The sequence below is a fragment of the Mixophyes fleayi genome, chromosome 3, assembly GCF_038048845.1.
Source record: "Mixophyes fleayi isolate aMixFle1 chromosome 3, aMixFle1.hap1, whole genome shotgun sequence".
Classification (NCBI taxonomy): domain Eukaryota; kingdom Metazoa; phylum Chordata; class Amphibia; order Anura; family Limnodynastidae; genus Mixophyes; species Mixophyes fleayi.
In genome coordinates this window covers 283,900,469-283,912,721 of record NC_134404.1, presented here as the reverse complement: position 1 = coordinate 283,912,721, position 12,253 = coordinate 283,900,469, and the positions used below count along the sequence as shown (strand labels likewise).

At 37.9% G+C, this 12,253-nt stretch overlaps 1 protein-coding gene across 5 annotated transcripts in view; it reads left to right on the top strand.

The window, feature by feature from the left end:
* The window catches only part of MAP4K3 (mitogen-activated protein kinase kinase kinase kinase 3), a 207,305-nt gene extending 195,749 nt beyond the window's left edge, over positions 1–11,556 (top strand). For all 5 annotated transcript variants that reach the window (XM_075203721.1, XM_075203720.1, XM_075203719.1 and 2 more), the window contains 6 exons: positions 4,195–4,366; positions 4,498–4,566; positions 4,684–4,776; positions 5,528–5,598; positions 7,432–7,487; positions 8,805–11,556. In XM_075203721.1, the coding sequence (XP_075059822.1) occupies positions 4,195–4,366; positions 4,498–4,566; positions 4,684–4,776; positions 5,528–5,598; positions 7,432–7,487; positions 8,805–8,892 (549 nt within the window). In that variant the 3' untranslated portion in view covers positions 8,893–11,556. The remainder of the gene's footprint in view (positions 1–4,194; positions 4,367–4,497; positions 4,567–4,683; positions 4,777–5,527; positions 5,599–7,431; positions 7,488–8,804) is intronic.
* The last annotated feature ends 697 nt before the right edge of the window (positions 11,557–12,253 follow it).

Here is a 12,253-nt window from a genome sequence, read left to right as displayed (position 1 = left end):
TAATAGTTTTAACGCGCTCGTTCCGGCGGCGCCCGGAGGAACAATTGAATACCCCCCTAAGTTCACAAATTCTGAATTTAAAATAGATTCAAATAGGATTTTGGGGCACTGTACCACAAATTATTTAGTAAATGAAAAATTTAAATAAATGTTCCTAAACCTTTTTCGCAAATTACTATATTTGAAAAACGGACCTTATTCCCTCAAAAAAGGGTTCATACCCCTTGTAATTAGACAGGTGCAATACATTGCCTCAAAAGTCACCCAGTTTGTTTATTGGCTCCACCTTTGTGACAGATTAGTGGGTCACCTCTTGGCAATTCTTTTGTAAATAAAAATAGCCTTCTCTCTGTGAGGTCCTACAGCATGGTAGCGACTTTCCAAATGAAGATGAAATGACCACAAATCTGCAGACGCGATACAGTAACATTGTAAAGCCATTGGACATTCGTTTGGAGCTCAGTGCAGCCCATTGTACAGACATGATAGGCTTATTAAACACTGCCAAGATCAGGCCGCTTTCCCTAAACTAAGTTTCTTAACAAGAAGGGTGCTTATCAGAGAAGCATAAAATGAAGAAAATATATGTACTTCATTGGCTCAGTCAGAATATTGACCTTAATTCCATGGAAAGTCTGTGACAGGATGCCAAACTTGCAGCTCATTACCACTCTCCAACTAAACGGAGTACTCTTTCCCGAGTAGCAACGCACTCAATTTTTTACCACACACACTCCCTTCGTCGCCTTCTCTTCTTCCGGTGAGATTTACTAATGGGCAGTTTTGCATGTAGTTTGCAAACTGTTACACAATGCATGCAGATTTCAGAGCCAGAACTCAAACCACAAAGCAGCAAAATGTATTTATTATTTTTCTAATGTGGGCACCTGTGAGAACCACAACTTGATTTGGCAAAACTGCTCTTCTTGTCTTCCCAATCTACTTCCTGTAAACTCAATCCCATCCCCTCGCAAATCAGTTGCTGGCTACTCATCCCAGTCTTAATTAACACCTCTAATCTGTCCTTCACCCCTTGTATCTTTGCATTATAATTTGAGCATGTGGTAATTACTCCACTCCATAAATTCTGACCCCGATTATCTGATTACCTGCCCATCTTTCAGCTCCCATGTTTCTCCAAGCTACTTGAGAGACCTGAGAAGCTTCCTTTCCTCATAAAACCTATTGGATCCTATTCATTCAGAACTTATTCCCCAATACTCCCATGGAAACTGCACTGGCTGAGGTGATCCATTACCTAAAAACCACTACTCACTTCTAATTTTCATTACCTGCTCTGTTGCCTTTGATCCTGATAACCACTTATTTTTATACAAGCACTAAGTTCTACACTGTCCTATCCTAATTGTCATCCTATCTATCAAACTGCTACTTTAGCGTTCGTTTCTTTAACAAGTTTCCAAAATCCTAGGCCCTCTGCTTTTCTCTCTCTAAACCACTTCTCTTGTAAAAGTAGTAAGATTATTTTACATTTCAGTATCACCTTTATGTGAATGACACACTAATGTATCTATCCTCTCTGGATTTTTCACTATATATGTTGTCCCATATTACTGAATATCTTTCTGCCATTTCATCTTGGGTGTCCTCTCACCAACTTAACGTTCTTAAAAAAGCTATTCTACCCGTTTATGACACCTCTATAACCCACGTAAAACTTCTATTCTTCTTCTATACTTAAACAACCTACTGACCCCCAAACCAACATTGCTGTGTGACTGGATTCTATGGGCACACTAAGTTCTTTTTCCCATTGCAGTTCAGCTGAACTAATATGCAAATTGTGGCATTTATACTCCTGTATTAAACTCCTATTTTCCTACAGACTGTAAACCTGTGGGCAAGGCCTTTTTACCTTTCTTTCAGCCTTCTTGTATTATTGTGTGTGTTCCCAATTATAAAGCGCTGAGGAGTATGCTAACACTATATAAGTAAATGCCAATAATATTAACTCAAGCTCGAGCAATTTTGCAAGGAGGAATGGGCAAATATCTAGTTATTCAAACTTAATAGAGACATCCAATAAGACTATACTGACTGTAATAGCTGCCAGAGGTGGTTCATGTATTGAATGGGAATGAATACTTAATATATGATGATATGTCAGTTTTTAATTTTCATTACTGTATGGTTTAATATTATATTGGGGGGGGGCACTGAAAATTAATGCCTGACTCATATGAATAAACGGATAGGGGCTGAATGCTTTTTCATGGCACTGAGAGTGTATCTATCACACAAAGAAGCATGGAACAGTGCCTTGAATCTGTAAAAAGCATGGAGGCTGACAAATTATTACTGGATATTCAACATGTATTTTAGATTCATTGTCAATTGTAAATAATTTGCATTGATATAATTTAATTTAAAGTTTTTGCTTGCATGACAATGTTATTTTGTTTCGTGAAGCTACTATCTGTTATATTAGGTCATGCAATGCTTAAGATTAGTAGGAGCATGCTATCTCAGTCTGTCACTGCTGATTTATAAATAACTGCATGTTTGTGACTAGTCACTGGTCTGAGGAAGCTGCAATTTTATGTGTCTCTGTGTGATAAAAACTGACAACCTGTATTGTTTGAATATATTGGCTGGGTATGTTGTCATAGGAGAGTTTAGTAAAGGTTGTAAAATAAGTAAATGTAGTTTCTTGCAGACTGAATTTGATTCGGCCTTACTGGATTTATTAAGACATATTGCTTTCAAAAATAAATTTAAATTCTTTCACTTTCCCAGAAATTCATCTTGAATACCACTCCCAAAATACTAGATTGTAGATTTAACTAGTACGAACACCAGACAAATTACATTTGGAACCATCAAGTGATCTCCTAAAGCCACGCTAACCAGATTGTCTGTTTGTAATTTCCCATATGATTTCTCTAATTGACTTATGAAGGAATGTATATATAAAATATTCCCTTTGTAAGGCATATAATATTATAGTGTCAGTCATAAAGAAGAAAGCTCTCCAGCCATTTGGATGCTTTCATGACCGTCTTTGTGGAAGATTCAATTATCCGCAAGATTCCGTAGAAGCCTTCGCACTATGTTTATGCGCACATCACTGACAATTACGGTAATGAAAACTTCACTCATTTTTGCTTGAAGCTCTGTGAGACATCACACAGAAACACACTATGTGAGGCTACTGCTGCACCTCGCTGCCAATTGAAGCAGCCCCATTGTCTTTAATAGGCAATACTGACTCCCCACCTTAGCTTACATAATGCAGGGGCGAACGCAGGATTTAGAAGGGGGGGTTTCCGCCCCCCCCCCGGAAAAAAAATAAAATATTGTGAGAGGGAGCTGCTGCGCATGCACAGCAGCTCCATTTCGGCGAGTCTGAATTCTATAGCAGCCACGGCGCTGTCAAGCAGCATCCGCGGCAGTGCTGTATTATACTACAATACAGCACTGCCGCGGACGCTTCTTTGACAGCGCCGCAGCTGCTGTACAGTACCGTTGGTTCGCGGAGGTAGGGATTTCTGGAGAACCAGAAACCCCCCCTGCGTGCGCCACTGTAATGATTAGAATTTTGTATACAAACAATGTTTTTTTCCCATGCACATTAAACATGATCTAGATTCCCACTGGAAGCTGTGGAAGTGGGAAGAGGAGAGAAGTCTAGAGATTCAAAATAGCTTAAATATGGATGCAAAAAGTGTCTCCCTACACAAAACTTGTTGGCTAGACATAGTAGGAAAAAAACAGAATACTGACCTATCAAAAATACAATAAAATATTAGGTTACGGGGTCTTTATTTACATAAGGATATATTCACCCATCATTTACTCACTCAATGCACCATACTAATTATTTAAAGCAAAAAAAAAATCCACAACTTTATTTTTTACGTTTGTTCATTCTCCATACCAAATGCTACATTTCTTCTACTGTTATGCTATAATATTGATGTTAATCTTGCTGCTAGATCAGCCTTTTCCCTTTATATAATACTTGTTTCTAATTTTTGTCCGGCATGCTCCCCACCCCCACGGTTTGGTTGCGAGAGAAGCTTCCAGTTTTTTATTAAATTCCAATAAAAATGAATTAAAAGAAAAATAATAGAGGTTTCCCAATTTCATTATGAAAGTTTAACGAGGTACTGATTCAGACATTTTATATGACAATTTCTCCCTATGTACATTTGCTGTATGTGTTTTATCCAGCACATAGATTTTCCCCTGCCGTGCCCACTCATGATGATGGAGATGCTGGTTGTGCCTGAACAGGAGTACCCTTTAGTGTGCGTCAGTGTCAGCAAGGGCACCGATTTTAACCAGGTTGTACGATTTGAGACGGTGAATCCCAACTCCACGTCTTCATGGTTTACAGAAACAGGTCAGTACACTCTCTCTTCCATAACTCAGCATTTTCACCTTATCCTTATCATTTATAGATTGTATTCTTTTATCTTCATATCACCAGTGCCTTACTCAAAATCATTTTATTTTATTTTTCCTGATCTTCAGATACCCCACAGACGGATGTTGTCCACGTGACACAGTTAGAGAGAGATACCATTCTAGTGTGCCTGGATCGTAAGTTTTCTGTGATTGTTTATTTTATGTGTTAAATATGGTGATTTAAATAGGGCCAGCACCTTATTTACATAGTTATATGATTTATGTATGATCATTTTTTTTTTTCACCCCAAGGTTGTATAAAGATAGTAAATCTTCAAGGAAGGTTAAAATCCAGCCGGAAATTGTCTTCAGAGCTCACATTTGATTTTCAGATTGAATCTATAGGTAAGTGAGTCATTTGCTCAAATGATTAAAATAAGATGCATTAATTGTGAAGTAGTTGCAAGCATAACAAGCGGTCAAAAGTTCTCAATCCATGTTATCTTCTCTTGTGATGTAGTTTTGCCCTCAACAAAATTCATATCCATAGATAGCAAAGTTACAGATGCTGCATTCAATTGACTATCTTCTCCTATAATTGTACTTTTCAGCATTAAACTTTATGCACTTTCATTTCACTTAACCAAATTAACCTTTACAGAGGATAGCAATGCCTCAGATGTATAGGTTGTCTTAGCATCATCCCAATTTGAACTACAATTTATCCTGCTAAACCAGATCCAAACTCTATTTTATATTTAAAAATTAATCATGAGGGTCTAAATCATAGTATTTTCCTGTTTGTTTGTTTTTAGCACAAGCAAGAGAGAACTATGCTGTTCAATAAATTAGTATTTGGATTCAGTTTTTCTGAATACTTAGAATTTAGCTGAATGCTAATCTTGCTGTTAAACCCAAAGGATTCGGCCAAATCATGACCCTAAATCCTGGGTTCAGTGCATTCAATAAACAGAGTTTAATGTACAAAATGTACGTTTCTTTGCCCTTGCAAAGTAATAGCATTATTGGTTGCAGAACTAGAGGTCATGAAAGTCAATATTTTGCTTCATTTCAATAGTAATGTCAAATTTTTGGTGTGGCTTGTAATGTCACTGATAAATTGTTTTCCTAATTCCTTTTATATTGTGTGTTCTAGTTTGCCTACAGGACAGTGTCCTTGCATTTTGGAAGCATGGTATGCAAGGTAGAAGCTTTCGATCAAATGAGGTAATTAAATTAGACCTGCCAAGGATCTGGAAGTCTGGTACGGTACAGAACTTGTGTGTGTTGTTCCTTTCCTTAGGGTACATTCACTGAAGTAAAAAGATGCAGTTGAGAAACAGAAAAGAGAAATGAAAACATATATGACCACTTTTAAATAGTATGGATACATTATCATTCATGATCAAATAGGACCATGCTACACAGGTACTTTATCAGAAGTCTTCTTTCCACGGCTTCCTGTCTGATACTCTTGGGTGTTCCTGATGAAGAGAGTAATATATGCACATCCCTTGTAACCGTTATCGGGTAATAACAACCAGCAAACAAAGATAACTTCCAAGCCTTTGTTGTCCAGAAAGATTCCTATTCTCCAAGTCTAGCACTATAACATGCAGCATGAACAATATACCGCGGCAGTTGGAATATGGATCGGTAATGGAAGCTTTTCAGACATTTATGCAATAGAGCTCAAACAGTGATTAACTATTATATTATTTTTCTTATTATTCATACACAGGTTAATCACTGGCTATTGATTCTTCCGCATGCTCGCACACTAAGCAATCACTAAGGACAGAGGGTGCTTGAAGGGAAGGTTTAGAGTTTTGGTTTTATTGTAATCAGAATAGATTTAATCCATAACCATTAAAATACACAAAGCTGCAGACCAACTACTTTTATACAGGTCATGGAACTCCTAGGTGTCCTCTAACATTCTTATATTTCAAAGTAGTAGCTGCGCTATTTATAATGCATTAGTGTAGAAATAAATTGAACATTGAGGAATTTGTATTACCATTTTATTATATTATATTATATTTTGGTAGTTCACTCTTTTGGTTAAATAATATATTTCCCTTTTCCCCCTAATGATAGAAAGGAAAGCTGTGACATGGCTGTGTTATGTAAGAGTATGAGGAGAGAGAGACTACAGTGGGGTCGGGGTGAAGGGATAGTGTTTATATTTATTAGGGTGAATTATGGACTGTGAACCTCTGGCTGCAGTAACTAAATAGGGGAAGTTAAGAGTGAAGCAAAGGAATTGTTTAAACATGATGTATGAAATATATGAGAGCTAATGTGCCCTCCACAAATACTCAGGGCCTGCTGCATTTAAGATCCACTTAGAATCAGCCTTCTGGTCGATTCAAATGGGGATGCGTCCCCTCCTAGTTCTGATAGAGTATAACAGTGGTTCCCAAACTTTTGCAGTTTGCGGCATCCTTAGAGTTTCCATAATTTTTTCAAGGCACCCCTCCAAAATAATTACTGAGCAGTCCTGTTTTAGAAGTAGTTGGGTCAAAAAAATGTAATAAGTATTTAGGTTAGGACAGAAATACTTATTTAGTTGTGTGCAAAAATGCCCCCTCTGCATCCAGACACTCTGCCCCCTCTGCATCCAGACACTCTGCCCCCTCTGCATCCAGACACTCTGCCCCCTCAACATACAGACACTCTGCCCCCTCCGCATACAGACACTCTGCCCTCTCCGAATCCAGACACTCTGCCCCCTCTGCATCCAGACACTCTGCCCCCTCTGCATCCAGACACTCTGCCCCCTCTGCATCCAGACACTCTGCCCCCTCTGCATCCAGACACTCTGCCCCCTCTGCATCCAGACACTCTGCCCCCTCCGCATCCAGACACTTAGTGGAATATATAACTGTCTTTGACTAGTGTTGTCAGAGGTTGACATAGATAAGGACATCTGCTGATATAAGTATAAACTGACATCTGATAATTTTACACAAGTTTACTTTTCTATAGCAATCTGTATACTTCAACTTATTTACAGCCTGTCATACTATGATGTATCTGATGCATTTCTCCTCCTAGATAACACAGGAAATCTCTGATAACACTCGGATATTTCGGCTGCTTGGATCCGACAGGTAATAATGTAACTGTACTGCTTTAACTTAAGCATGTTTATTATAATAACATATTCTTCTTCATAAAGGCTAAATGTCATGAAATCCTGAGACTAATCATTAGTCTTCCTAAATAATCCAGTAAAGGGTTCATGTGAACTCCAGTTGTCTGATATGCTATTGATTACATTTCCTCTCCAAACATCTAAAAAAAAATAAACATCTAACAAATTATTTGTCCGATTAATAAGAAAGCAGCCAGCACTAGTCTCAGAGAGTGCACCTTAAGCTCTGTCATTATTATTATCTCCTCTGCCTACTGCCCAAACTGTTGTTTACCAAGTGTCTTCCATGCAACCATATCACTCATACATTGTATGCCAGTGATGGCTGCATGCTTCCGCCCTCTAATCTTCAAAAGGGCTGCACATTACCGTTAGTCTCAATAATAAGAAACAATACATGTTAATCATAGAAAGAGACAACTATCTGTAGTAACGTATCAGCAGCATTGTAAGCAAGTGTTACAAACAAACCTGCCAATCAGGGGCAGACTGGGCTGGGGGACAGGGTGACATCTGCCCCTTGGGCCAAACCCATAGTGGGCTACCTTGGGCTGGGTCACTGGTCCACCTGCATTTTATTTTCCTTTAAAATGTTCCCAATAGGCTGTTGAGCCGAGTTTTGCCCCTGGGCCAAAATTAAGCAGGAAGGAGCAGAGGGGCCGCAGGTGAAGACTCAGATGGGCGCCTGTTGCCCATTACTGTTGTATGCTCATTTCAGCAGCTAACTTATGTGTCAAGTGTTCCCCACACCTCTTGGATTGTAAGGTCATTCGGGCAGTGCCATCTTTACCTTCTGCTTCATGTTATTGTTCGTTATTTATCATTGGATCACGAACCCCTAAATGTACAGTGTTTTCAATATGTCAGTACTTTATAAATAAAGGACAATAATAATCTATATCGGAATGTGTCATCTAATACACCTAAAAGTATGGGAACATATAGCCTAGATCATGACCGTCCAACTGGCATCCCTCCAAAGCTTTACAGTGGCCACAGTACCCCTGAAAGCTCTATAGGATGTGTTGGATGACATCAGTTTGTGAATAGTGACCACATAGTAATAATGTACATGAGATCCTCACCTTTAGCCAGAACTGGGCTAGATGATATAAAAATTTAAATTAAATTGTGATTGTGGATAATCACTTTAAATTGTCTAAAACATATGATAACATTGGCTGGAAAAGTACATTTTTCCTTCGTAAAATATGTTTATGGTAAAAATAATAATTTATTCACCGATTTGTGTTTTGTTTTATAATTTTTGCAGGGTTGTTGTTTTGGAAAGCAGACCAACAGACAACCCCACAGCCAACAGCAACCTCTACATTCTGGCAGGACATGAGAACAGCTACTGAAAATCACATTGCACAGGGAACTGTCTTCCTGATAACACTATTGCTTGAGGCTCGACCGTCACGGCAGGAAGAAGATTGGATGACGGATAATTGCTGGAAAGCATTTAAAGATGTTCGTAACTGCAAAACTGCATGTACGATGCACCAGCCAAGACGCAAGGATCCTATCTGTACCACTTTGCTCACGTCACTCTGCATTGCAATTAAGCTTAAATGATGTGGTTGCAGATACTGTAATTATGGGAAGAGTGTTACATGGCGGGATTATATATTCCTGCAAGAGAAGCTTCAGGTCAGAGCAAGGCTGCAGCAACACGTGGTTGTTTTTATATACATATTATATATACAAATAATTTATTGTGGCATGAGTCAATAATGAGGAAAATGTTGCTTCTATGTGGTATGGAAACATTTATTCTTTAAAACCCTCCCACATAAGTGCTGCATTCACAATTCTGTAATCTTTGCACATACAGGTAGTATTAATTCTTAATCACCCTAATGTGGCTGTAACTTCTTGTTGCTGATGTCCTACCTGGAGCTCTACTGTAGATAGTAAAACTTTTATGACGTATAAGTGTCTTAATTGTACAGATGTAAAGTTGGTCCGAAACCAGAGCTGGGAGGGCAGGGTCAATTGTCATATGATCTGTTTCCTTCTCATTTGCCCAGCTAACTAGTCTAGCTAGTTCGCTTGGACCTTTGAAAAAGAACACAAATGTTTATTAACACTATTGTATTTTTTATTCTGTGTAATTTAGTAATGCCAATATAAATTTTTTTGTAAGCCTAAAATAAATACTGTAATCTATAGAGAGGATGTAAGCATTTTTATGATACCCTTAACTTTAATGCAAGTACACTGGTGTTCAAATTTGCACAAGTATTGTCATGTAATACATTGAACCACAGAGTTACATTGTGACTGCTGTGAAATGCGTCGTCTTTACGTCACTAATATCTTTGTTTGCTTGTTGCTTCTGCTGTTTTTAGAAAGGAGGACAAAATGCACACACATTATATATAGATGTACATATATAAATCCTGTTTATCCGAATATGATGCAAGATTTTTTTCCCACATCTCTGTAGCCATCTGAAAAGATCAATTGAAAACATATTTTGTGTAGTTAAAGGGGAACTGTCACAAAGTGTAAATATATTTGGTCATTATTTATCACAAATAGGAACTGCTGAACATCAGACTTTGCTTTGCTATTGTCCGCATGCACATACCTGTGTTTAAAGTCCTGACTAGGCCGTTGCTTGTGTCTACTTTTCTAAAATCAGACACCTCAACTGCCTAGTCAGGATTGTAAACATAGATATGCCGTATCTGCTGAGCATAGGTGTTTATAGTACAGTCTAACTGCTATGTGGGGGTCTCAATTAAAGCTGGAATGCAGCTAAAAGGTGCTGTTTGCACCTTGGCAAAAAGATGTTTTGCTCGAAGGAAGGCTAAAATGTGTTGGAAGAGTTGGGAGGGAGCCACTCCTAGCTCAACTCTAAATCTCAATGTAAAAATAAAGATACCCAGCATTTTATACAATATGTAGAAGCAGGCAGTATTTTTCCTGCTTGCCAATACAAAAATTGCATTTCTACCCTTTGCATCACAACATGGTTTGTCTGCGTGCATATGTGCACACTTTAGCTGGATTTGCTACTAGCTGTAAAATGAAGGCTTGGTATTTTACTGCCATTAATCTAGTATTAGTTGTTGTGTTTTTTTCCTTTGTGATAATCCCCCTTTAATTTTACATTTAATTTGTAATACTGATGTGTTCAAGTAAGCGCTAGATGTGTTTATATGCAGAATCAGCCATAGCTTTTTGAAATATTAAAAGCCGATAAATGTATGTAGACAAAGACAGAACCAGATGTGTTCCCTCTAAAGTTGGATAAACACTCAACATTTCAACCACACGCAACTCTAACATTCCACTTTTTAAGAATGTATTATTTTGATGCTACATCTTTCTGGGGTTTTTTGTTTTGCCTTATTTTCATCCTTTAGGATGCTTGTGAACTTGTGGCCAAAATAATTTAGTTACTACCTCATGCAAATAGACTAAAGGAGACTGTGCATCAAAGGAGCTGTGCATTTGTTTTGCTTTTTTATTTAAATGTTTTGCCATTATCAGACCATGGCAACCCAAAATTAAAGCTTACTTAACCAGCTCATTTTTGTTAAAATAATCAATTTTTTAATTAATTTAATGAAAGATTATAGACCTTTATTTCAACATTGTATTATAAATTAGGCAGTTTTATAGGGCCTGAAATGCACCTATTTCTTTGTATCATACACCATTGTTCCTCCAGAGCTAAAATAGTCAATACGAAGAGTCCGTACACAGATAACTTCTAATGATTGGTGTATCCAGCTTAATATAGGCAGTCGAGTTTTCTCCAAAGAGAAACCAAAATCTCTGCACATTACAGGAACTTAGTGCAGTTGACATATTATTTTTCTCTGTACCCATTATATTTTACATCTTGCAAAAAAAATGTTTTTGCTCCCTTTATATGTTCTTGCACATTCAAAACACTAATCAGAGAAAAGAACTGTAGGTGGTCCGTGGTGTATATTCTTGATGTGGCAATGCTTTTGGATAAATTGATGATTGTATATAATGTAAAATAAACAAGATTTTTTTAACAATTTGTTGTTTTTTTCTGTCCATATTAGAACATATATTATATGACATTTGGAGAGAACAGTTGTGTTTTATAGTAGAATTAAAGTAAGCTCAACATTTCTGTGCCTTAGGGGTATACACTTTGTATTTGGGTAAATAAAATAGCTAAAGCTAATCGTGGGTGAGCTCAGGGCCAGAAAAGACATGTTGTAGACATCAACTTATCTCCAAAAAGGATCAGGTCTAGGTCCATACCTCCCAAATATCCCAATTTCAGCGGGACAGTACTGATTTTAGGACTGTCCTGCCCAGGGACTTGTTTGTGTATTAGAAAGTTGTGTATTAATGTCACTGCTGCTCTGCAGGGTAAATGGGTGCTGTGCACAGCAATAAAGGTGTTTGAAGGGGAGGAGAGCACAGGGCAGCCTAGCTTTTCAAAAATGTTAAGCACACCCCAATGGGGTGGCAACCCTCCTATTGTCCCGTAGCCTTGCCCCCTGTCCCGACACCACCTACCCAGATGTCGGGAGGTGCGCTTGTGTTGTCAAAAAAAATTAACATAAAATAATGTCATCTATGTGCATTTGTTGCCTTTAATTGATGACTTAATGAATCAGGCCCTAGATGTTTAAATTAAGGATCTTAACTTGAGAAACTTCTTATTTCAGTCTCCTGGACAAAACCATGTTACAATGCAAGGGGTGCAAATTAGTATTCTGT